Source organism: Hyla sarda, chromosome 1 (assembly GCF_029499605.1).
Source record: "Hyla sarda isolate aHylSar1 chromosome 1, aHylSar1.hap1, whole genome shotgun sequence".
NCBI lineage: Eukaryota > Metazoa > Chordata > Amphibia > Anura > Hylidae > Hyla > Hyla sarda.
Window position 1 is genome coordinate 59,604,247 of NC_079189.1, and position 27,663 is coordinate 59,631,909.

General features: G+C 42.6%; 1 protein-coding gene and 1 long non-coding RNA gene across 2 annotated transcripts in view; one reads left to right on the forward strand and one right to left on the reverse strand.

Annotated features, from left to right (window-relative positions):
- The window catches only part of STX18 (syntaxin 18), a 211,789-nt gene that overhangs the window by 134,960 nt on the left and 49,166 nt on the right, over window positions 1–27,663 (forward strand). Inside the window, exons 6-7 of the mRNA XM_056555133.1 lie at window positions 2,567–2,685; window positions 5,979–6,067. Of these exons, the coding sequence (XP_056411108.1) occupies window positions 2,567–2,685; window positions 5,979–6,067 (208 nt within the window). The remainder of the gene's footprint in view (window positions 1–2,566; window positions 2,686–5,978; window positions 6,068–27,663) is intronic.
- LOC130354412 (uncharacterized) overlaps window positions 1–27,663 on the reverse strand; it is a 97,010-nt gene that overhangs the window by 38,170 nt on the left and 31,177 nt on the right. Inside the window, exon 2 of the long non-coding RNA XR_008888444.1 lies at window positions 21,992–22,101. This is a non-coding gene — a long non-coding RNA (uncharacterized LOC130354412). The remainder of the gene's footprint in view (window positions 1–21,991; window positions 22,102–27,663) is intronic.

Here is a 27,663-nt window from a genome sequence, read left to right on the forward strand (position 1 = left end):
CATCTGCCATGGATCGTAGTCAGCTAGTGGCTACGATCTGGTCATTTTCTCAGCACATCAGATGTTTTACACGTGTCAAAAATCTGACATGCTGAGAAAATGACCAGATCATAGTCACTAGCTGACTACGATTGTGTCCGCAGCCCCATAAAAGTTAATGGTTCCATACATGTCCGTGCACAAATACAATTTCAGCCAGTTTGAGGTTCCAAAATCTTATCTGTGCAGCAGACACTCAAATTGTGATGCGAACCCAGCCTTACTATTCTTCATCCTGACACATCAGAAATGCCTGCCCATCCAGTGTGTCAGGATGGAGAACAGGAAGCTTTAAGTAGCAGCAGTGGCATTGGCAGGGGATCTGCGGCGGATGAGTATTTTTTTTATTTTTTATTTTTTTTATTTTTTATTTTTTTTATTTATATGTACTTTGCATGCAATCACAGGTAAAGGCTGTCAAAAAACTGACCATATATATCAGGGGATATCGGGTCCCCAACATAGTCCTCAAGGCCCACCAACAGTCCAGGATGTTTTTAGTTACTCCGTTGGAAGAGAACAGGGAAGAACACTGTTGGTGGGACTTGAGGACTGGGTTTCTGAAAAGGGGTATACAAATAATCCAATTTATAGTGAACAATAAATTAACATTAATCACCCAAGGAAAATACCTATATGATAATGCAAATATATATTTCCCATTATGTTGTTAGGATATGAAGTTATTTACCGTATATTGTGGAAAAGGCCTCTTTCTAATGCCCATTTATCCATGACAAAATATACTGGAATACTAAGTTAAGTTCAATGTTTAAATTGTGTGTAGTAAGCTCTTAAACACCCTCCTAGAGGTGACTACTGACAGGAAGGTGTTATCATTCAACTGTCTATCCTGGGGAATACTCTGAGTAGGTTATTCATTTACTGTACAGCATTAAGCCGCTATTAAAGCGTACCCGTCAGATCCAACAAAAACATTATTTTTAATATATCACAAAGTACCTAATCCTGACCATGTACATCTAATTTTTATCTGTCTAGCACCTTTTTTTTATTACACTTTTAATTTAGCTCACTAGTCTGAATTCCTCACAAAGGGAGGGGGTGTGGCCTCACTGTGCAGGTCTCCGCCCCCCTCCCTCAGTATGCTGTCTGCTCACATCTCCTCTAGCATTAGCAAAACTACAACTCCCAGCTTCTACTCACTGACAGTAGCGGAACACAAGCTGACAGTGGGAGGATTTTTCCTTCAGGTGTGAGCCCTGCACCCACAGCTGTCAATCAAGGAAGTGTGTCCATGACATAGGTGATGACGCATGGACACAGCAGGACTAGTATGTGTCCGAGCAGGCAGGGGGGGGCAGTTGTTTGACTGGCTTTTTCAGTATGAAATACTGAAAATTTTTAATGAAAGCAATTGCAAAACCTATTGGTTTTGCATGCTTTACAACATATCAAAAGTTTTTGTATTTGACAGTGCCCATTTAAGGTACCGTATTTATCGGCGTATAACACGCACCTTTTAGGCTAAAATTTTTAGCCTAAAGTCTATGTGCGTGTTATACGCCGATACCGCCCCAGGAAAGGCAGGGGGAGAGAGGCCGTCGCTGCCCGCTTCTCTCCCGCTGCCTTCCCTGGGGTCTAGAGCCCTGCTGCCGGCCCTTCTCACCCCCTGGCTATCGGCGCCGCTGCCCGTTCTGTCCCCCTGACTATCGTTACCGGCACCGATAGCCAGGGGGAGAGAAGGGGCAGCGGCACCCATTGCCGGCGCCGCTGCCCCGTTGCCTCCCCCTATCCCCGGTGGCATAATTACCTGGGTCGGGTCCGCGCTGCTGCAGGCCTCCGGCGTGCGTCCCCTTCGTCGTTGCTATGCGCGGCGCATGACGTCAGTGCGCCGCGCCGTGCATAGCAACGACGCAGGGGACGCACGCCGGAGGCCTGCAGCAGCGCGGACCCGACCCAGGTAATTATGCCACCGGGGATGGGGGGAGGCAACGGGGCAGCGGCGCCGGCAATGGGTGCCGCTGCCCCTTCTCTCCCCCTGGCTGTCGGCGCCGCTTCTCTCCCGCTGGCTATCGGCGCCGGCAATGGGGCGCCGGCACCGATAGTCAGGGGGACAGAACGGGCTATATAGATAGCTCCCTAGCGGCGGAGAAGCGGCGGCAGCAGGGCTCTAGACCCCAGGAAAGGCAGGGGGAGAGAAGCGGGCAGCAACGGCCTCTCTCCCCCTGCCTTTCCTGGGGATGTATCGGGATATACACGCGCACACACGCACCCTCATTTTACCATGGATATTTGGGTAAAAAACTTTTTTTTACCCAAATATCCTTGGTAAAATGAGGGTGCATGTTATAGGCCGGTGCGTGGTATACCCCGATAAATACGGTATTTCACTGATAGGTTTAGATTGTGAGCTCCAAACGGGACAGGGACCAATGTGAGTGTACAGCGCTGCGTAATCTGTGTGCACTATATAAAATAAATGTTATTTATTATTAGTATTATTAAGATTATATTATTAATATTTTTATTTTTTCTTTAATGTTTTTGTCTTTTGTTGGAGTAGATCCCGATTAGAACCTAACGAAGTCTCCAAAGTAAAGACCTCTCCTTCTGCAGAGACCATCACTGTGCCAAGTCCTGAGGCAAAGGAGGAAGGAAAGTCATTCGGTGAAGAGACTACTGGTAAGGCCCTTAGTGCACTTCTGTTAGTAGCTGTTAGACAACAAAAGTTTTTATTGGTGGGGCATCTGGATACTGAGGCCCCCATAATGATTGGAATTAGCAGAGAGAAGCGCGCAGCTGTGCACTGCTTCTCCCCACTGTCGCGCACTCCCTGAATGCTGGCTCTACAGAAAATCTGTGGCGCCTCTCTTCATTGAGCATGTAACAGTGGGAAGCGCTTAGGTACACCTTTATTCTTTATGCAGTAAGCACTGAAGCACCCTTTAGTAGTGGCTGCAGAATTTTATTTCTACCACTTTGCTTCAATGGAGTCTTATACTCTTCAGGCATGATGACACATGAAAACATCATATTCCAGGAGAATGTGCACATATAGGTTCACATTGGTTCCCACTCAGTCTTTCACATAGCTGTCCTGCTGAATCTAAAATACTTTACATATGTAAAAATATTTTTACACATGTAAAATATCTGTAAACATGTGAGGGTGTATTCACACATCCTGCGCATATTTGATGCTGCACATTTAAAGCTCTTTTCAGTTATTTAGTTTATATTGAAATATGCAGCAGAAAATCTGCAGCTTTAAATATGCGCAGGATACCGTAAGAGTGAATAGACCCTTAGGGTGTGTCTATAGGATGACACTATAGTCTATAGGATGTGTTTATGTCAGCTAGAGTGCTACCGCCGACATAAGCGCTGATTCCGGAACGCTCTGTGAGTGCTGCGGATCCACGGTGGAAATGGTCCACGGCGAGACTTGGCCTTTAGGTTTCTGCTCCTTGGAATCCCCACTCAGTATACAGACCTCCCGTGGTGCAGTATGAGGTCTGATACCGAAATAACGGTGGTTGAGAATAGAGCCGCTCTCTTAATAATTCTTGGCCCCGTCCCCTACAGATCAGCCCAGATCTTTTTTTTTTTAAATCAACAGGTACCAGAAAGTTAAACAGATTTGTAAATTACTTCTATTTAAAAATCTTAATCCTTCCAGTACTTATCAGCTGCTGTATACTACACAGGAAGTTCTTTTCTTTATGAATTTATTTTCTATCCGACCACAGTGCTCTCTGCTGACACATCTGTCCATGTCAGGAACTGTCCATAGCAGGAGAAAATCCCCATAACAAACTCATCCTGCTCTGGACAGTTCCTGACATGGACAGAGGTGTCAGCAGAGAGCACTGTGGTCAGACAGAAAATAAATTCAAAAAGAAAAGAACTTCCTATGTAGTATACAGCAGCTAAGTACTGGAAGGATTAAGATTTTTTTAATAGAAATAATTTACAAATCTATTTAACTTTCTGGCACCAGTTGATTTAAAAAAAAAAATTCCACTGAAGTACCCCTTTAAAGGGGTACTCCGGTGCCTAGACATCTTATCCCCTATCCAAAGGATAGGGGATAAGATGCCTGATCGCGGGAGTCCCGCCGCTGGGGACCCCCGGGATCATGCACGCTGCACCCCATTTGTAATCAGTCCCTGGAGCGTGTTCGCCGCCGGCCCTGCGGTCGACTGTAATCAGTCCCGGAGCGAACACGCTCCGGGGACTGATTACAAACGGGGTGCCGAGTGCATAATCCCGGGGGTCCCCAGCGACGGGACTCCCGCGATTTAAGATGTCTAGGCACCGGAGTACCCCTTTAAGGAGCGGAGAAGGGAGTTCAAAGGTCTTCAGTAGCTTTTCTCATAGGGAGGGGTCCCTCATGGGGTGACCTGCTGGAGTGGAGGAGACATCGGTGTACGGGCACTAGAACTCGCTCATGTTCACTTCATCCTTCACTTAGATACTGTTGCTAGGGAAGGGATTTTATTCACGACCTCCATTGGCAAAGTGACAGCAGAAAAGCTTTCAGACGATGATTCTAAAATAAATGTTTCACTTATGAGGAAATCCATCCTAACATGAGTATTTATCTAGTATTTATGTAGCGCTGAGAGCTGAGTTTGTCAATGGTAATAACTCTTTTACATATGGCTGGATATCTGTGCTTTACCCTTGACCTAGAGGTGAACCTTCTAAATTGAGGACCTCTAGCTGTTGCAAAACTACAACTCCCAGCATGCCCGGACAGCCTTTGGCTGTCCGGGCATGCTGGGAGTTGTAGTTTGCAACAGCTGGAGTTCCTCAATTTGGAGACCTAGGCATTATTTTACCTTATGGGTTTCTCAGTTTGCAAAGCAAAATTTAGCCAGTTGACAAATTCAGCTCTGCTACATTTATTTAATATAGTTATTATAGAGGTTATCCAGGAAAAAACTTTTATATATATATATATATATATATATATATCAACTGGCTTCAGAAAGTTGAACAGATTTGTAAATTACTTCTATTAAAAAAAAATCTTAATCCTTTCAGTATTTATGAGCTGCTGAAGTTGAGTTGTTCGTTTCTGTCTAAGTGCTCTCTGATGACACCTGTCTCGGTAACAGTCCAGAGTAGAAGCAAATCTCCATAGCAAACCTCTTCTACTCTGTGCAGTTCCCGAGACAAGTGTCACCAGAGAGCACTTAGAAAGGAACAACTCAACTTCAGCAGCTCTGAAAGGATTAAGATTTTTTTTTTTTAATAGAAGTCATTTACAAATCTGTTTAAAGGGGTATTCCAGGAAAAAACTTTTTTTTTTTTTTTTATATATCAACTGGTTCCAGAAAGTTAAACAGATTTGTAAATGACTTCTATTAAAAAATCGTAATCCTTTCAGTACTTATGAGCTTCTGAAGTTAAGGTTGTTCTTTTCTGTCTAAGTAATCTCTGATGACACGTGTCTCGGGAAACGCCCAGTTTAGAAGCAAATTCCCATAGCAAACCTCTTCTAAACTGGGTGGTTCCCGAGACACGTGTCATCAGAGATTACTTAGACAGAAAAGAACAACCTAAACTTAAGAAGCTCATAAGTACTGAAAGGATTAAGATTTTTTAATAGAAGTAATTTACAAATCTGTTTAACTTTCTGGAGCCAGTTGATATATAAAAAAAAAGGTTTTTCCTGGATAACCCCTTTAACGGTCTGGAGCCAGTTGAGATAGATATAGATATAGATATAGATATATATATATATATATATATATATATATATATATATATATCTATATATATATATCTATATATATATATATATATATATATATATATATATATATATATATATATCTATATCTCTATCTATGATTTTTCCTGGAATACCCCTTTAATGACTATATAAAAGGAAAAGGCACTTGTGTGTTCATAAAACAGGAAGAAAATTCTAATAGATGTTCTCTTTTGCATTCCCAATGTTACAGACAGGGCACTGGCGGATACACAGAGCACATCAGGTTTTTGGGATGATGGTCGGGGTGAAGATGAGTTGTCGCCAGAGGAGATTCAGATGGTAAGATGTTTCCAAATCGGTTCCAAAGACGTACTTTGCATTTAGTCAAACACGGCGTCCTTTACCTATCTGTGGTGTATTCCACTTCCTTGTTTTGTTACAATGTATCTTTGTTGTAGAGTATAAATGAAAAGCCTAATATTACACCCTGTTCCAAATTGTTATGCAAAGGATATTTTTCTCATTTACCTAAATAATTGATGAAAATAACAGTCAGTATAATTCTCATGTTATCAACTATTAAGAGTACAATTCAAATTTTATCAAACAACCCTCCTAATGATAACAGTATTTTTTTTAAACATAAACAACTTGCAATGCAGTGTTCCAAATTATTATGCACAGTTGGTTTCATAACACTTTATAGGTTGTAAAGAAGTGAAAATTGTCATTTGTTGTGTTTGCGGCATATTTACTGAAATCAAGATATTTCAATCAAACTTTTAACAACATTTTAACTTTTTAAACATTTTAACAGGTCACGTTACATTTTAACATAGGACCCCTTATTTGATAGCAGCTTCACAAGTTTTGCATCCATTGATCTTGTGAGCTTTTGGACAGTTTCTGCTTGAATTTGTTTGCAAGATGTCAGAATAGTCTCCCAGAGCTGCTGTTTGGATGTAAACTGCCTCCCACCATCATAGATCTTTTCTTGAGGATGCTCCAAAGGTTCTCAATAGGATTGAGGTCAGGGGAGGATGGAGGCCACACCATGACTTCCTATTCTTTTTAACCCCATAGCAGCCATTGATGCAGAGGTATTCTTTGCAGCATGAGAGGGTGCATTGTCATGCATCAAGATGATTTTAATTCGGAAAGCATAGTTCTTCCTTCTGTACCAGGGAAGAAAGTGGTCAGTCAGAAACTAAAGGGGCAGACCAGCTCTCTTCCCATGATTATGGCCCAAAATATGACTCTACCACCGCCTTGCTGAAGTCGCAGCCTTGTTGGGACAGGGTAGCTGTCCACCAACCATCCACTATTCCGTACATCAGGACAATCCAGGGTTGCACTGCACTCAATCAGTGAACAGGACTGTTTGAAAGATAGTCTTCATGTATGTTTCTGCCAACTGCAGCCGTTTCTGCTTGTGAGCATTGGTTAGTGGTGGCCGAATAGAAGGTTTATACACAGTTGCAACACTCTGGAGGACTCTACACCTTGATGTCCGTGGTACTCCGGAGGCACCAGCAGCTTCGAATATCTGTTTTCTGCTATGTAATTGTATTTTAGCAGCTGCTTTCTTGATCCGATGCATGGATCTGGCAGAATCCTTCTCCAATGTTCCTTTATCTGCACAAACCCGTCTGTGCTCTGAATCAGCCACAAATCTCGTAATAGTGCGATGATCATGCTTAAGTTTTCAGGAAATATGTAATGTTTTCATACCTCGTCCAAGGCATTGAACCATTTCACTCTTTTCAGCAGCAAAGAGATCCTTTTTCTTCCCCATTTTGCTTGAAAATGGTGCTCTGCTTAATAATGTCTAACACTCCCCTTTAGTAGTTTTTCCTTAAATTGGGCTCACCTGGCAATCTAACTATCACAGGTGTCCGAGATTGTTTTCAGTGATCAAAAGAGCCCTGAGACACAATGCCATCCATGAGTTACACTGAAAAAACTATAATAATTTTTTTGTGACACTGAAATAGAATTTGCATAATAATTTGGAACATGGTGTAAATGATATGACCTTTTAAAGATTTTTTATTTTTTTTTAAGGATTTTTTTTTTTAGAATGATAGCCAGGCCTTGAGGTAAGCCATGAATATTTGGGGATCCGACACTTGGAACCTACAGAGCCATGGGACCTGTATACACAATAAGGGAGTGTTCACACAGGAGTTTGCTACAGATTTGTTACTAATTTTGACTGCCCTATTTATGTTGATTGGGAAAATCTGCAAAAAAACTTCAGCTTTTTCAGTCCTGTGTGAACATAAATTAAAATATATATCCAATGAAGACGAATGAAGGCGGCGGATCACTCACTGGTCCGATACTGTGATCTTTATTCAAAGAAGTAGTTACACTGGCAACATACGGTTAGATGGCAGGGCAGGAGGTGTTACAGAGCCCCGTCCGAAGCGACGGCGCCGTTTCACGCCCCAGGGGCGTGAAACGGTGCCGTCGCTTCGGACGGCGCTCTGTAACACCTCCTGCCCTGCCGTTCCATCTAACCGTATGTTGCCAGTGTAACTACTTCTTTGAATAAAGTGCACAGCATCGGACCGGTGAGTGATCCGCCTCCTTCATTCGTCTTCATTGAATATATATTTCACTGAATCTTGTTGGCATGAGCACCACAGAGAACCAGGCTGATGTGAACTAGCGCAGTACCTGTTGACGACAGCACACTCTGAATTTACTTCCCAATAGCAGTGCCAGGTGTTCTACTTAATCAGGATATAAATTAAAATATATTGGTGCTCAAGATCTATAAATAACAGAATCACACTAGCCGTGTAATTAGCATAACAGGTTTTATATATCAAAAATTAAAATACATAAGATACAAACACTATCTTGTTGTATATTCACAGGGCCCTTTGTTACACACTGAGAGTGATAATAAAATGAATGCATAAATGAAGAATCAGTGAACACCTTAATTGTTGCCTCCAAAATTACTGATTGCTTCAAGGCTGTCTGTGACTTATAGTCCTCCCATATAAATACACAGTCCGACCTATAAATCAAACAGACTGTCTGTAGTATATGAATCCTCTGCCGGACAAAGCTGGTATTAATATACGTTCCTGTGTGATATCAGTTCGATATAGATATTAATAAATGGACAATATTGCTGTTGGTGTTACAATTAGAGATGAGCGAACTTACAGTAAATTCGATTCGTCACAAACTTCTCGGCTCGGCAGTTGATGACTTATCCTGCATAAATTAGTTCAGCTTTCCGGTGCTCCCGTGGGCTGGAAAAGGTGGATACAGTCCTAGGAGAATTTTTCCTAGGACTGTATCCACCTTTTCCAGCCCACCGGAGCACCGGAAGGCTGAACTAATTTATGCAGGATAAGTCATCAACTGCCGAGCCGAGAAGTTTGTGACGAATCGAATTTACTGTAAGTTCGCTCATCTCTAGTTACAATGATCCACTAGTTGATAGCTGGCTATTGTATGTATGCCTGTAATTTCACATTAGTAATATGTCAGATTGATGAACATTTAGCTATGGTCTTGTATAATAAACAGTCTTGTCGATACCTCCGCATAAAGACAAGCTGGTTTAGCAATGTGTAATGCGCTGCACCTCTCACCTCCCCTCTTGGACTCTGGAGGACGCGCTGCTGTACAACAGCTACGTTATAGTAGCGCCTGCTGGCCGCTCCTGTAGCACACGTGTGCGAGATCACACTGTGTACAATGGCGGGCTGCGCCGCTGGAGGAGTTCACCTGGCCAGTAAGTGGTAAAAGATCACGGTAGAGCAGGATGGATGGCGCCCTTGTGCAGTAGTGGTGCAAGATGGATGATTGACAGGTCAAGATTAAAAGTCCAAAATGGTAGTAATGGAATATAATATCAAGCAGTAATTAATGGTCCACTCTCAATATAATGGCTGATATAATGCCTGGACGCGTTTCAGAACCTCTTTAGGTTCTTTCTTCAACAGCAATGTTAAGATTACCTGTGCGAACATACCCTAAAAAAGGCATAAACAGACGTCTCCATACATAGTGCAGCGCGCTGCGTTACTGCACCTCAGATGCCCTTTACTTCTAGGATAGGCCATCAATGGAAAAAGTCCTAGAAAATGGGCACCGTCATTTTAAATTTTTTTGACATGTCCTAAAAATAGATTAGAAATAAAAGTTTTGCTTGCCATTGGCTGCTATGGACAGGACAAACCGTTTACAGTTAGACAGTTTTGATACAAATCTTCCCCATTGTTGTATTTGGGGAATTGAATCTGCAAAAGGTCTCCATTACAGCACTGCACAGAACAGGCAGTGTTATCAGACTCTCAGTAATGCAGCCTCAGGCTTTTGGGCCTGTAACTTCAAGCAGTCATTTCAGCATAGAGCTATGATATGTCTGTTTAACGCCTCTTAATTGAAGGAGTAGTGTTGGACATTTTTTTCTTATCCCGTTGTGCCTGGGCTGCATTAAAAAAAAAACAAAAAAAAAAACTTTAACTTCCCTTCTGTCGCTCCCCCGTTGCAGCGAAATGGGTCTTCGATCCTCTGGTCCCAGTCTTCCCCTTTTGTAAGTGTGAGGTGACTTTTCTCCCTCCCACCTATCAGCCCCCCCACACCCATTGAACCACACCTGTGCTCCCTTCCATGCAATTGACCGGTGTTTTCTAACCAGGGTGCCACCACCTGTTGGACATCTACAATTTCCTGCATAATGATCTCCCTCCCACCCAGCGTTTGCTCTACCCATTGAAGCAAGTACAGGCTCCGTTTAATCGCCTGACTAGTGATGTAATTGCTCAGGCCAAACTGCAACCTGGGAAAACTTGAGACAACACTCATTTTGCTGTTAAAAATAAACATCGGGGCAAAAATCAAGAATTGCGAGACCACCATTAAACACAGGTACAGACACTATATTATGAACTACACTTGGGGAGATTTATCAAAACCTGTGTAGAGGAAGAGTGGTGCAGTTGCCCATAGCAGCCAATCAGCTCGCTCCTTTCATTTTTAAAGAGGCCTGTGAAAAATGAAAGAAGCGATCTGATTGGTTGCTATGGGCAACTGCCCCACTCTTCTTCTACACAGGTTTTGATAAATTTCCCCCACTAACTTTACAGCCCCTGTAGCATAGTAAAATAAAAATAAAAAATCCTGAAATAGCCCTTTATTAGTGAGACCTTAGTAACCTTTTAACCTTTTACCCTGATCAAGTCCTTGCTACTCTATTGGTGGAAGAAAAACATGTAATGATCTGAACTACATGAATATCACCTTAGTTATCCCACATAACGAATTGCATAAAAAAATAAAAAAAAAACTACAAACCAATTCCAGAATTGCTGTTTTTGGTCACCTTGCCTCACAATTAAAAGCAAGAAAAAAAGTTGCATGTACCGCAAAATGGTAACAATAATTACTAAAGCACAACCAGCAAAACATATGACCTCTAGTAAAATAATAATTTATACAATATAGTGACATAAATGTTTGTATTGTGCAAAAACAAGACATTGAAAGTAAAAATTAAAAAAAATATCTAAATTTAGCATCTCTGTAACTGTGCTGAGCCACATAATAAAGTCATTAATACTGCAGTAATGCAAAATTGAAATAAAAATGTCTCCACAAGGCCCAACATAGCGGCACACCAAGGGGTTAATTATTTTCTGGTACATCTCCTTAAACACAATGGGGAAAAACGCCTAAAAGACTAGTTTTGATCTTTAAAGTTTGCAGAAATCCTTTAAGTACTATCTGTTTGCCTTTGAATTGTTAAATGACAATACAAAGAGGGTTTGTAAAACGCGGCACCGGCAGCCGAAAAAGCATTTGCGGCACACGAGACCAATTAATTGTCCTTTGTAATCTGCGAGGCGGGATCACAGACAATACATCTCCGCCGATGACTATCTCCCATCTTAATACGAAAGAAAAGTTGGTATTTTAATCTGCTTTGCCGTCCCGTGAATGGTGTTTGCCGCGGTTCCTAGATTTATGTCAAACATCCCGAGATATGGCAGGTGTAGATCGACATCCAGTCACAAATGAATAAGACTTTCCATTTTTGTTATAAATGACTTTCCTCAAATAGATGCTGGAACAATGACAATATAGCAATGTGCTCTTCATTATGACACCGGACAGCTTGATGCCTAGACAGTTATTTTGATGGTCTGATATACTCCTGCCAGTGAAACGCAGCGTCGCCATCTAGAAACAAAGTATTTACATTCTGTACCTTCCCCTCCATAACAGGGTTATTCTTCAATTTGTGATATGCACCAGATGAGGACTGGACAAGATAGGGAAAGTATGGCTCTACAGGCTAGGGCAGTGTTTCTTAACCAGGGTGGCTCCAGCGGGTGCAAACCTACAACTTACAGCATGCCCGGACAGCCGTTGGCTGTCCGGGCATGCTGGGAGTTGTAGGTTTGCAACAGCTGGAGTCACCCTGGTTAAGAAACACTTGGCTAGGGTTTGGGAAAATAGCCAGGGTTAATAATGCATCAGAAACTGATGATGTCTACCTCAAATACAGTGGTCCCTCCACATATGATGGTAATCCATTCCAAATGGACCATCGTTAGTTGAAACCATCGTATGTTGAGGGATCTGTGCAATGTAAAGTATAGGAAGTTGTGCTCACCTGTTCCCGTCGCTCCGGACCAGTCACTGCTACCCTGGATGTCGCCCTCCATCGCTGTCGCCGCGTCCCCGACGCTCCGGACGTCTCTGCTTCCCCGGGATCCTCGCTCTCCGTCGCCGCCATCACGTCACTACGCACGCCGCTCATATTGGATGAGGGGACGGCGTGCACAGCGACGTGATGACGATGATGGAGAGCGCCGGTGATACATGGGATCCTGAAGAGGACGCTCCGGAGCCCCGAGGACAGGTAGGAGACCATCACCGGAGCACACGGGGCACTGTTAACGGCTATCCGGCGGCATCTGAAGCAGTCTGCGCTGCCGGATAGCCGTTTATGCAATGGCCCTGACCTACAAAAGCATTGTATGTTGATGCTGCCTTCAACATGTGATGGCCTCTGAGAGGCCATCGCATGTTGAAATTATCGTATGTCGGGGCCATCGTAGGTCTGGGGGTCACTGTATAGTCTAAAGTTAAATAATTGAAATAAGTATTCCAGCAGTGTCATCTGTTTAATCCCAGCTCAGCGGCATCCATTTATCATCCATTTATACTTGCAGCTGGGTCATGTGACCACAAGAGAATTACATGATCTAATGTGTAGACAAGTGGCCCAGTCTCTCCTGTGTAACTAACTTCCTGTGGATTAAGGGATTATCATCACCAATGTCCCTTCCCATCCCAGTTTCCTTCCTTTTTGTTTATCACTATGACCCTTCCATTTGGAGACTGCTGAAGATCTCTGCCCTAAGCCATGAAGTGTGCAGTAATTTAGTAGATGAGTCCATACAGTGATTAGCTGCAGAGTTATACTCCTCCCCTTATCACACTGTCTGCCTATTCCTATTCTGTGTGCAGATTCTGTGTGTCTTGTGTGATGCATCATTAAGAAACTGTAATGCCTCCCAGGGCCATCTCATCCTCAGGTCAGTGACCAATACACAGCTGACATCCATATGTTAAAAAAAAAAAAAAATGGTACGTTAGACCATGCAACCTTCTTCCATTGCTCAGTGGCCCAGTTCTAAAAATATTATATGCACTTTTGTTATTGGGACTCATGGACATGATCTGTGGCTACCCAGCTCGATAACCAGCAAACGGTGATGCCCTGTGTGTCTTTACATCTTTATATTATTCTAAAAGTGGTCCCTCAATATACAATATTTTCAACATACAATGGTATTTTCTGGACCATTGTTACTTGAAACCAGACTCCACATACAATGCTACGGACAGTCCTGATCTGTGAAACATGTCAATGGCTGGAAGAACCAACCAATCAGAATGGGCATTTTACTGGTAAAACACCTGTATTACAGAAGTGCATGCACTGACTGACTGTCTGGTAGCGCCCCCTACAGTACAGGGTGGAACTACATATTCTGTACTACTCTTTACCGGTACTAGTGTTAGCTGCTCCTTTGGACATCAGGTGGGGGCAGCTACATTTAACTTTTTTTAGGACATTGCATATACTGTACAGGACCCTGAAGAACCTCCTGTCCTATACATAGACCAGGGGTAGGCATCCTTTTGGTAGAGCTGTGCCCAAATTTTTTTTGAAGTCGCTTGGTGTGGCGGCAATATGGGTGTGGGTGGGGTTTGTGGCGGTGCAACTTCTTACAGGGTGGGTTTTTACAGAATTGTTCCTAAATATTATTCTCGCTGTGAGAACAACCATTTTAGCACCCCACCATAATACAGAACCCAGAATCACCACCCACCATAATAAAGACCCCAGAATCGCCACCCACCATAATACAGACCCCAGAATCAGACCCCACCATAATACAGAACTCAGCATCAGACCCCACCATAATACAGACAAGCCCCCCTCCCAGTCGTGTTGTGCAATAATGCTTACATTTCACATATTTTACCATCGGCGATGTCCTCTTTCCTTCTGTTCTCCATCTGGTTCAGACCGCCATGATGACATCTTACAACCAAAACCCATCACTGCAGCATCTGCAAGACAAACATCTTAGTTTATGCATTTTTTCAGTGCTCTACACACCTCAAGCATAAAGTGCAGAATTCGGTGGAGTTTATTCCATTCCAAACAGTGTTACAGGGCAGGCTACGTTTCAGCAACCTGTCTTCGCCTTCTCAAGCACGAGAGTCGAGGAAGCATAGCCTGCTCTGTAACACTGTTTGAAATAGAATAAACGGCACCGAATTCTGCACTTTATACTTTGGCAAGCTACGATTTTCCTGGGATATAGGTAGGTAGCTTTGCAGGTAGGTAAGTAGATATGGGTAAGTTCATAGGTAGGTAGCAAGGTAGATAAAAGAGGTAGCTATGTATGTATGTAGGTAGGTAGCTAGGTAATTAGGTTGCAATGTAGGTAACTATGTAGGTAGGTAGCCAGGTGGCTAAGTAGGTGGGTATGTAGCCAGGAAATTAATAAGGTAAGTAGCCACGTAGGGAAGTAGCCAGTGCTCCTCCAAAACCAAATCATCATCCCCTACCTGTCGCCTGCACCCCCCTACCTGTCACCTGCACCCCCTCCCCCCATTAGGAATTCACAGAAGCGGCTTATCAATATCAGCAACTGACCAACTGATTATAACAATTGCCCAGGACATTGGCTGACCACCTAATTAGAAACAATTCACCAAAACAAATATACTGCCCTTAGGCAAAATAATTAAATACAATACTTTATTGGTAATTGCTATTAAAAAGGTACTAGACAGGTAATATTGGTAACCATACAAAATAAAATCTCACAGGTGGGTATAGATGTGATAGTGTGATGGTGTGCAGTAAAGGGTGTTGATGGGGTGACATGTTGGGGTGTTGGGGTTATAATGTTATTTCCAAGTTCTCAGATGGAAAAATGGGATATAGGAAAAGTGCCCACCTGACACACTTCAGACCCCCTTGATACTAGCCCTGGCTTTTGAGGGACCCATCTCCTTAATAGGATGGCCATGAGCCCCACGTGCCACTCAAAAGCACGCCACACACACACACACATTGAGTTATATACAGTGGTCCCTCAAGTTACAATATTAATTGGTTCTGGGACGACCATTGTATGTTGAGACTATTGTACGTTGAGACCATAACTCTATGGAAACCTGGTAATTGGGTCTAAAGGCACCAAAATGTCATCCAAAATATAGGAAAAAGTGAGAATTAAAGAAAAATAAGTAGATAATTAATATAGATAAAGCAAATCCTTACATATAAAAGTAAGAAAGATCTGCTGGGAGTTGTAATCACTGTCTATGTCAGTGTTTCCCAAGCAGGGAGCCTCCAGCTGTTGCAAAACTACAACTCCCAGCATGCCCGGACAGCCAACGGCTGTCCGGGCATGCTGGAAGTTGTAGTTTTGCAACAGCTGGGGGCACCCTGCTTGGGAAACACTGGTCTATGTAGAGGACAGGAGCTTCTTCAGGGTCTTGTACAGTAAACCGTGTCCTAAAAAGTCGCCCTCACCTGGTGTCCAGAGGAGCAACTAACCCTGGTACAGGTAAAGTGTTCAGAACATGTAATACCTCCCTGTACTGTACGGGGCGCTACCAGACACCAGTCAGTGCATACGCTTCAGTAATACAGGGTTTTTACCAGTGAATGCCCATTCTGATTGGTCGGTTCTTCCAGCCATTGACAGGTATCACATATCTGGACTGTCTGTACATTGTATGTGGAGTCTGGTTTCAACTTACGATGGTCCAGAAACACTATATATATATATATATATATATATATATATATATATATATATATATATATATATATTATACTATCTACATCAATCAAACAATAAAACCACTGACAGGTGACGTAAACAACATTGAATGACTTTGGACAATGGCAGAGCAGGAATATACAGGGGTCCCTCAAGTTACAATATTAATCGGTTCCAGGATGACCATTGAATGTTGAGACCATTGTATGTTGAGACGATTATTCACTCTTATGCAAACCTGGTAATTGGTTCTGAAGACCACAAAAGGTCATCTAAAAATATGGCACGCGTGCTGGGGGTTGCCGACCCCTGACATATACAGAGATTACAGCTCCCAGCAGATCTTTCTAACTTTTATATGTAAGGATTTGCTTTATCTGTATTAGTTATCTACTTATTTTTCTTTAATCCAGAGTTTTTCATATTTTTAGATGACACATGGCGGGGGTCCCCAGCAGCAGGACCCCTGTGATCATACATCATATCCCCTATCCTTTGGATAGGGGATAAGATGTATTAGGGCCAGAGTACCCCTTTAAAGTCCAGTGTAAATCTATGGGAAATGTATGTTCCAGTATAACTTCTGTACGGTTGGATATATTTCTGGAATACTTGGTCACATGTTACTTATATGTCAAATAAAAATATGATAGTTAAATTAACCCCTAACCTACCTCCATATGTGAAGGATGGGGTTTTTGTTTCAAGTCCTTACTCCAGAAGCTCCATAAGCTCTGCATCTCCTGCATCTCCTGGTGAATGCGTCAGTCCGGCTGGCAGGCCACACCCTCCCCACATTCCACGCCCCATCTTGCAAATACACGCCCACCCTTTAAGCCACACCCTTTTTTTTCATTTTACAATATCTTCTTTACAACTCAGCCCCAGAGGACAGTATATGAGGATTAGAAAGGAGGACGGATTATGAGGTTGGGATATGGGGTTGGATATGGGGTCGGGTTATGGGAACAGGATATGGGGATGAGATATAGGGACAGAATATGAGATTGGGATATGGGGACGGGATATGGTTACGGGATATGAGGTCTGGAAATAAGGTCGTATATAAGGTCTGATATGGGGAGGGGATATGAGGACGGGATAGGAGGACGGGATAGGAGGACGGGATAGGAGGACGGGATAGGAGGACGGGATAGGAGGACGGGATAGGAGGACGGGATAGGAGGACGGGATAGGAGGACGGGATAGGAGGACGGGATAGGAGGACGGGATAGGAGGACGGGATAGGAGGTTGGGATAGGAGGTTGGGATAGGAGGTTGGGATAGGAGGTTGGGATAGGAGGTTGGGATAGAAGGTTGGGATAGAAGGTTGGGATAGGAGGTTGGGATAGGAGGTTGGGATATGAGGACGGGATAGGAGGTCGGGATAGGAGGTTGGGATAGGAGGTTGGGATATGAGGAGGGGATATAGGGATAGGATATGAGGACGGGATAGGAGGTTGGGATATGAGGTTGGAATAGGAGGTTGGGATATGAGGAGGGGATATAGGGATAGGATATGAGGACGGGATAGGAGGTTGGGATATGAGGAGGGGATATTGTGTCAGCATTTGAGTACAGGATATGAGGACAAAAGCGTCTTCCTTTGTTTCTTTTCCTACTCCCCCAGGGATTAGGTAGGAAAAAACGGGTAGTGCCGAGTACTCAGCTAGTAATAATAATAATATATGATAACAATATAGAAATCCTGGTTCTGAAAACAAAGATAACTTCTTTCCCTTGCCAACTACAGATTCCTGGCTACATATTATTGCAGCTGGTAAAAGGACCTCCATCTACAGGCTGCCATGAAATGTTCTGGTTCTGTAAACTGTGGTCACAAAGCCTTAAAGCTCCGTAGCTCCGAGGTGATTGATGTCACATAGCATCGTGCTCACAGATTCTTAGCAAAATTCGGAATGCAGCTGTGGATGTAATTGGAACATTAATTTGGCCAAAGTCATAGGATAATCGCGGGCCAAGGCATCCTTCTGCAGTAGTAAACACAAATGATCACATCATAGACATGAACATTCTGCTCAGCTGAACATAGATATTACAGTCTATAGTGACGGGAGGACATAGAGGCTGCCAGACACCTGTTTATTTCAGAGGGGCCTGTAGCAGCCGACAAAAAGCAAAATCCATCCTGTCCAGTCATAACTTATTTTTTAAGGATCTCCCATTCCCATGAGACATTCAGATGCTTGCGCAAATCCTCCAACAACTTTTACATTTACATAAAAATATTGAATATCATTTTATTTTTATTTTTAAACTAGAAAGTTATTTTTTTTTTCTAATTTGGTCAAACAATTTTTGAAATTTTTTTGTTTTACATATTTTGCCCCCATAAGGTCATAAAAGAACTTTTGGTGGGCATTGTTTCACTACATTGTGTTTTATGTATTGATGATTTACCCTTTTAACCTTATTGTACATTGTTTTTCAATTCTTTACTGTCGGTGAATGAAAATATTACTGCTTTTTTACATTCCAGAGCGGCAGGCCAGTAGGCTCATAGTCCTGCTGTTAATTGAGCGGTGGATACAGTATCTAGATATGTGTTTCCAAACCAATGTGCCTCCAGTTGTTGCAAAACGACAACTCTTAGCATGCCCGGACGGGCTTTTTTGTAGTTTTGCCACAGCTGGAGGCACACTGGTTGGAAAACACACATCTAGGCACTCATCTCTGAGATATGCAGACTGGAATCCACTGATACATTTTAGCAAACCAGCTGAACTTTATGCTTGTATTGGATACAATTCTATCCACTTCTTACATTAGAGGAGGACTAGGTGTATACGGGTTTTCAGCCTCTGGGGTTCCATTCACTGACAATAAACAGATATACTGAGAGTAGTGAAGACCTAAAACACAGTGAATAAAGATTTGTTTGCCTAAAATGGTAAAACCCCTTTAAGGGGTGCTGTATTTTGCTGCGTAAGTCAATGGGTAGCAAAATCAGCTGCACAAAAATCTGCAGCAAAATACAGCACTTATGATCCTACCATGAAGGGCTTTAATCACTGTCATCCCTTTCATGCTGCCTGAACCATGAGTCATCAGGAATGTCTCTGGCAGCTTCTCCCTGCCCCACCAGCCTTAATTGATAGATGTCATTTTTGGGTATAGGGCGAGATGTATCAATCAAGGTTGGTGGGGCAGGGAAGAAGCCACAAGGGACCACCCTGATGACTTGTGGTTCAGGCAGCATAAAAATGATGACGGGCCATTTTTAAATGGGTTGTCTGGTAAAAGAAAAAATACTTTTAAAAGGGGTAAGGGTGGTTTAAACCGAGAAAATTGTAAAATGAAAGATGTCTGTAGATGGGGGGAAAAAAAAGCATTAAGAGGCTGAAGAGTAAAAACGAAAGCGCAAAAATTGGTTGTACTGGTGGACAGGAAGCTCAACTTTAGTGATCAGTGCCAGGCAGCTGCTGCCAAGGCTAACAAAGTCATGGGAGGAGAGGCATAGAGGCTTGTGACAGGGACATATAGTAGTTTTACCTCTGTATAAATCATTAGTCAGACCACATATGGAGTATTGGGTCCAGTTTTGGGCCCCTCTAAGCCCCTATAAACAGGACATGGCTGAACTGGAGAGGGTGCAGAGGAGGGCGACAAAGATAATGAATGGTATGGGAGGATTACAGGACCAAGACAGGTTATCAAGCTTGGGGTTAAGTATGAATAAATGATGTCTTTGGGGGGGATTTGATCACAATGTACAAATATGTGAATGGACAGAACAGACATCTTTCTAGTGATATTTTCATACCTATGTAACCATGACAAAGGGGGCGGCCTCTACGTCTAGAGGAAAGAAAGTTTCACCAGACTTTCTGGAAAAATTTAATATTACAAGTTCGGGTGCATTCACACCATGTTTTTGCAATACAGTTCCCGTATCAGGCTTTTGATTAAAAAAAAAAAACTGATTCCTCAAGACGTGTGTACAAATTTCAACCTGTATACAGTTTGAAAAATGATGTCCGATTGCATCCGTTTTTTAAGAAAAAAAAAAGTATACGTTTTTAACTTTTCACTCCATTTCGAATAAAGTTTCACTTGTTTGATTGAAATTCCAAGAAAAAAAACTAAAAAGTTAAAAACCGTATGGTGAAAACCGGATGGGACCATAAGCACATACAGTTCTGTACGGTTCCCATTGACTCCCATGTTCAAAAAAAAAGTATACGGTTTAATACGTTTTTTCACCCGGACCCAAAAAACGTGGTAGTCTACAGTTTTGGGCACGGGTAAAAACCAGACAAAACTGTATAAGGCTGCATTCACATCTCGGTTTTACACTACAGGTGCTAGATCCGGCTGGGGGAGGGGCAAACCGGGCGCTCCCATACCCCAGCCGGACCAGCGCTAAACTCCATTCACTTTAATGAGCCGACCGGAGTCAAACGGTGACTCTGATTGGCTCATTTTTGACCCGTATCCAGTTTTGTGACCGGGCCTAAAACCGTAGTATACTATGGTTTTAGGTCCAGTCACAAAACTGGATACGGATCAAAAATTAGCCGACCGGACTCACAATTTGACTCCGGTCGGCTCATTAAAGTGAATGGAGTTTAGCGCTGGTCTGGCTGGGGTATGGGAGCGCACGGTTTGCCCCTCCCCCAGCCGGATCCAGCACCTGTAGTGTAAAACCGAGATATGAATGCAGCCTTATACAGTTTTGTCTGGTTTTTACCCGTGCCCAAAACTGTAGACTACCACGTTTTTTGGGTCCGGGTGAAAAAACTTATTAAACCGTATACTTTTTTTTTGAACATGGGAGTCAATGGGAACCGTACAGAACTGTATGTGCTTATGGTCCCATCCGGTTTTCACCATACGGTTTTTAACTTTTTAGTTTTTTTTCTTGGAATTTCAATCAAACAAGTGAAACTTTATTCGAAATGGAGTGAAAAGTTAAAAACGTATACTTTTTTTTTCTTAAAAAACGGATGCAACCGGACATAATTTTTCAAACTGTATACAGGTTGAAATTTGTACACACGTCTTGAGGAATCAGTTTTTTTTTTTAAATCAAAAACCTGATACGGGAACTGTATTGCAAAAACATGGTGTGAATGCACCCGAACTTGTAATATTAACTTGTAAAACCGAGATGTGAATGCAGCCTAAGACGCAAAATGGACTAAACCAGATGATGCGTTTGACATACGGTTTACAATGTTAAGTCAATGCATACGGTTTTCTATATGGTTCCGTACAGTTTTTAACTTGAAACCGTGTATGGAAACTGTATAGCAAAAACGTGGTGTGCATGTACCCTTGTGGATACTAGATTTATGGGGATAGAACGTTGATCCAGGGATTTATTCTGATATAAGTTGGAAGGAATTTTTCACCTCGGTATTGGAACATTTGGCATCAGCCTCAGGGTTTTTGTCTTCCTTTGGATCAGCACAGAGGGGACATAATAGAGATATAGGTTGAACTTTTGAAACTATTTTTCAACCTTGTAAACTATGTAACCCTGTGCTCGATCTCTTTTGGAATGGAGACCTCAGCAATTTGTAGTAAACATTGACCTGTTAGGTGACATAAGACAACCCCTTTAAATCGTATGGACTTCCCTGTTCTGTTCTATGGTCACTCCAGAAATCCTAATAACACTGTAAGGCAATAGCATGATACGTTCCAGTTGACCCTGAAGCACAGAGACCCCCCGATCAGCCTTGGACACACCGTGCCTTTGCAGATTACCAGCGCCAGAATAATATTGTGTTAATAACAGAATATGATTATCTTCCCACAGCTTCGTCTGGCATTTAAATAGCTATTCTTCTGCTATTCCAGGAGCGGCTGTCGGGTTATTTCACCATACTGGTTTACTCTGCACACATATTCATGACATTTGTAGGCGGTGAATTGTCATTTTTACCACTGTCTAGTGCTTTGTCCTCTGCAGTTGCCTTCAAGGTCAAAGCATGGAAATGGGATTGAGTCTTTTTGTATCATACAATGGCGCTGTTCAGGAGTCTGCAGAGCTGCCTGGAAAATAGTAAAAATAAATTCAGTGGAAGAAAAATAAACACTCTTTGAAATGTGTTTATTTATTTATCTTTATTTTTTTAAATCAACTGGTGCCAGAAAGTGAAACACATTTGTAAATTACTTCTATTAAAAAAAATCTTAATCCTTCCACTACTTATTAGCTGCTGAATACTACAGAGAAAATTATTTTCTTTTTGGAACACAGAGCTCTCTGCTGACATCTCTGTACATTTTAGGAACTGTCCCGAGAAGGAGGAAATCCCCATAGCAAACATATGCTGCTCTGGTCAGTTCCTAAAATGGACAGAGATGTCACAGGGATGTGGAATTCCTATCGCCCGACGCCAGGGACATATAGTTCCTGGTGCTGGGCAGGTGAATTTTTCCGGCCCTTAGCCCGGCTTCGGGCAAGCAGGGCCGGACCTGACAAGCGCTGCGGCGTTCTGCAGTCTGTATGAAGCGGGCTCCCGACTTGTGCCCGCTCCGTACTCTGCAGCCCCCAGCTGTGGAAACTTGCGTCCTCTGAAGGTAGAGCAGGGGGAGATAGGACGTACACAACTTCTTATCTCCCCTGCTCTGCCTTCTTTCTGCAATGCAGACCTGCGGGGGGAGATGAGGGGGCGTGGCTTCTTGCTCCCCGTGGAGACCTGTGTCCTAGGCCTTCGCTCCCCCCAGTTCTAGCTTCAGAAACGTTCGCAGAGCTTAGGGGAGGAGCGGACGCACGTCTGCACAGGGCGCAAGTTTCACACCGCCGCTAATACTTAGCATGCGGTGCTCAGCAGTATGTATGGAGCGGACTCCTGCCCGCTCCATACTCTGCAGCCCCGGCTGTTTTCAGTAGCCCGGGGCCACCGCTAATGGCCAGCATGCGGCGATCGCCGCGGCTGGCTATTACCCCTTTAGATCGCCGCTCTCAAAGCTGACAGCGGCATCTAAAGGGACATGTGAATGCTCCTTGGTGGGCTAATGGGGTGGATCGGCCCCCCGCAGCGCGATTGCGAGGGGGGCGATCCACTATGGAGGTGGCCGGAGGGCTTACCTCTGCTTCCTGCTGTCCGGCTCTCATTGATAGATCCTGGATGGATCAGGCTCTATCAATGGATCACAGAGCACACAGATCAATGAGTTCAATAGATCTCTTTTCATCTGTATGAGGAATCTAATGATTCCTCCTATAAGTCCAATAAAGTGTAAAAAAAAAAAAATTTTTTTTAATAAAAGTAAAAAAAAACCACACATTAACCCCTTTCATGTTAAAAGTTCAAATCACCCCTTTTCCTATATAAAAACATGCAAACATAATAAAAATAACAACCTGTTAGTTTTTGAAATTATGCTGAGAAGCAAGTGGATCATTGTGCAAGATTGTAGATGTGCACCATGTCTGTCTTCTACCTGAATTCACATTTTCATAATAAAAATAAACCTATTTGGTATCGCTTCATGCGTAATTGTACGACCTATTAAAATATAACATTATGTATCCCGTACGGTAAATGTAAAAAAAAACTAAAAACACAGATTTGCAATTTTTATAATATCCCCAGAAAAAAAGTTAAAAAGCGATTAAAAAGTCAGATCAATGGTACCGATACAAAAAGCAGATTATGGCGCGAAAAGAAAAAAAAGGTTACAGGGGTCAAAAAATGGCAATTAAAAAAATGCAAAAATGGCGTAGAAAAGAAAACCACCAAATCTGCAAAATGATCTTTTACTATTTCAATTTCACTTCACCTAAAATATATATATATGTATTGGTCCAGAGAATATGTTATTGAAAAATTAAAAGGTATCCTTATAGTAGGTAGTTATGGCGATTATAGGGCGAGGAGGAAAAAATTAGTGTAAAAGTGAAAATTGGCCGGACAAGTGGATCGTCATGAGGGACAAGTAGATTTTGCTCCATTTTAGTCGCGTGGACAAGTAGTTTTTTATAAAATTTCCACACCCCTGCTGTCACCAGAGAGCACTGTGCTTGTGATGTCAGCAGAGAGCTCTATGTTCCAAAAAGAAATACATTTCCTCTGTAGTATTCAGCAGCTAATAAGAACTGGAAGGATTAAGATTTTTTAATAGAAGTAATTTACAAACCTGTTTAACTTTCTGGCACCAGTTGATTTAAAAAAAAATAATAATAATAATACCACCGGACTTCCCCTTTAATCGTGATGCTTCTGTCCACCAATATCTGGGGTTTGCATAGGGGTACTCCACTTGCCACCGTGGAACTAAATGTTCCAAACGATGTTTTCGTGCTGCGGGGATCGGCCATGTCCCCTTGTGACGTCACAGCCACGCCCCCACAATGCAAGTCTGTGGGAGGTCACGCCCTCTACCATAGACTTGCATTGAGGGGTCGTGGCCGCAACATCACGAGGGGGTGTAGACGACCCCCGCAGCACGAAAACAGTGTTCGGAACGTTTATTTCCAACACTGGCCAGTGGAGTACCCGTTTAATCCAGGGCCCTACAGATGTGAAGTGGCGCTCCCATTTTTATGGTTGCTGATATACACAAATATATATTCAGATAGAGATGCTTATGTCTGTACGGTGCCTTGCAATAGTATTCAGCCTCTTGGTGTTACTTCAGTTACATTTTTCCATTACACCCTGGAAATAATATGTTCTATGGGGGGGACTTTACCCCCTAAAGTGATACTTTCTGCTACAATTAAAGATGCCCGTCTCTGGGCAATGTCTGGGATTTTTGTCCATTCTTCCAGGCAAAACCGCCCCAACTCTTTCATGTTAAATGGGTTATGGTTGTGTACAGCGGTCTACATGCCATGGAATAGATTGTGGACTTTGACTGAACCTTTCCAGAACATTTCAAGATTTCCCCTTAAAGGGGTCCTCTGGTGGAAAACAATTTTTTTTTCTTTAAATCCACTAGTGCCAGAAAGTTAAACAGATTTGTAAACTACTTGTTTATAAAAATCATAATCTTTTCAGTCTTTATCAGCTGCCGTATGCTACAAAGGAAGTTGTGTAGTTCTTTTCTGTCTCAGCACAGTGCTCTCTGCTGCCACCTCTGTTCATGTCAGGAACTGTCCAGAGCAGGAGAGGTTTGCTATGGGGATTTGCTCCTTTTCTGGATAGTTCCTGACACAGACAGAGGTGTCAGCAGAGAGCACTGTGGTCAGCCTGGAAAGAACTACAAAACTTCCTGTGGGGCATGCAGCAGCTGATAGGTACTGGAAGGATTAAGATTTTTTAAAAGAAGTAATTTACAGATCTGTTTAACTTTTTGGCACCAGCAAAAATAAATAAATAAAATTAAAAAAAATGCTTTCACCTGGAGAACCACTTTAAATCACTCCTGTTTAGGGTCATTTTAAGGAGATTTATCCAAATCTGTGTAAAGGAAAAGTTGACCAGTTGCCCATAGCAATCAATCAGATCGCTTCTTTCATGATTAAAAAGGCCTCTAGAAAATAAAAGAAGGAATCTGATTGGTTGTTGTGGGCAACTGGTCAACCTCTACACATGTTTTGATAAATGTCCCTCATTGTCTTGCTAGAAGGAGAACCTCCACCTTAGTTTCAAATCTCTGTTAGGTTGTTGTTGTACTGCAATAAAACAAGACAACACCATGGGGGGGTGAATACTTTTGTAAGACATTCTGTACCAGAAATACATACAAGAACCAAATATACTTAATTTTTAAACACTCCCCTCTGCCTTCATGTTAGGGATCTTGGGTGGTCAGCTGTTTTTTGGAGTTTGTGGGAGTATATAGACCAGCGGTTCCCAACCAGGGTGCCTCCAGCTGTTGTAAAACTACAACTCCCAGCATGCATAGTCCAGCTGTTGTAAAACTACAACTCCCAGCATGCATAGTCCAGCTGTTGTAAAACTACAACTCCCAGCATGCATAGTCCAGCTGTTGTAAAACTACAACTCCCAGCATGCCCGGACAGCCGAAGGCTGTCCGGACATGCTGGGAGTTGTAATTTTGCAACAGCTGGAGGCACCCTGGTTGGGAAACACTATGTAAGCCTCTGTACGCACAAAATAATGCTTTTCATAAGCTGCCAGATGTAAGCGCTGTTAATGGTTGGTAAAAATTCCACTTCTGGGTTATATCTGTCTCTTTATATTTTGGAAAAATAGACAGTAAGGGATGGATGGCCATCATTACCGCACTAGCTAATGGCGCCATTATACCCAAAAGCATTAATGCTTGGTAAAAATTGTTATGTTTCTCTAGAAGTATCCAGACAATATTACAAAAATAGATCTCATTCGGATAATCCACAGGGCAACATTTTCTATTCTTTTACATATATTTTTTTTTTTCTTAAAGAGGTATTCCAGGATTATTATTTTTTTTCTTCAGCCTCTGAGCCCATACTGCCAAGATATAAAACAGTGTAATATACTTCTATTACCACCGTGCGCCGCTTTGTTCTGTTTTCATACACAGAACCCTCACCCGGAAGTGTATGCACCAGAGACAATATGTCATAAGTCACAAGGCTGCAATGGGTGGGTGAATAGCAGTACCCCAGAAAACCCCTTAAACCCTATATCCACCCACCTACTGCAGTATATCCACCACCCCCTCCTGAAATAACCCCTTAAAGGGGTTATCCAGGAAAAAAAAAAAGTTATATATCAAATGGCTCCAGAAAGTTACAGATTTGTTAATTACTTCTATTAAAAAATCTTAATCCTTTCAGTACTTATGAGCTGATGAAGTTGAAATTTTCTTTTCTGTCCAAGTCCTCTCTGATGACATGTGTCTCGGGAACCGCCCAGTTTAGAAGCAAATCCCCATAGCAAACCTCTTCTACTCTGTGCAGTTCCCGAGACAAGCAGAGATGCCAGCAGAGAGCACTGTTGCCAGACAGAAAACAACAACTCAACTTCAGCAGCTGATAATTATTGAAAGGATTAAGATTTTTTAATAGAAGTAATTTACAAATCTGTTTAACTTTCTGGAGCCAGTTGATAAAAAAAATAAAAATAAAAAAAAGGTTTTTCCTGGAATACCCCTTTAAAGAGTTACTCCGCTCATAGACAGCTTATCCCCTAGTCCAAGGATAGGGGATAAGATGTCTGATCGCGGGGGTCCCACTTGCAATAAGGGGGTGTGGGCGTAACATCACGAGTGGGCGTGGCAGTGACATCTTGAGCCTTTGATGCTGCACCCAACGCTCTAAACGAGCGCCGGATGCAGCAGGGAGACCAGCGGCGGGACCCTCGCGATCAAACATCTTATCTCCTATCCTTTGGATAGGGGATAAGATGTCTAGGGGCGCAGTACCCCTTTAAACTTGCATACATTCTCAGATTTTCTAGGAGTCTCCCAGAAAATGGGTTATCTGTCAGAGCAGGAAATCGCCCTAAAATGGTTACTTGTAACCGCCACTAGAGGCATCTTTTTGCATAGGTTTTATATTGATTCCATTGACCTAAGTGGACAAGCTCTCAGTCTATGACGGTGTGTAGAACCACACTACTGGCACAGTTTTTTATGAGGGTTGCAGCTTGCATGGCTGTTTTGAAGTTATTTTCCTATCTTGCAAGGTGATGGCATATTACTAGGGGTATA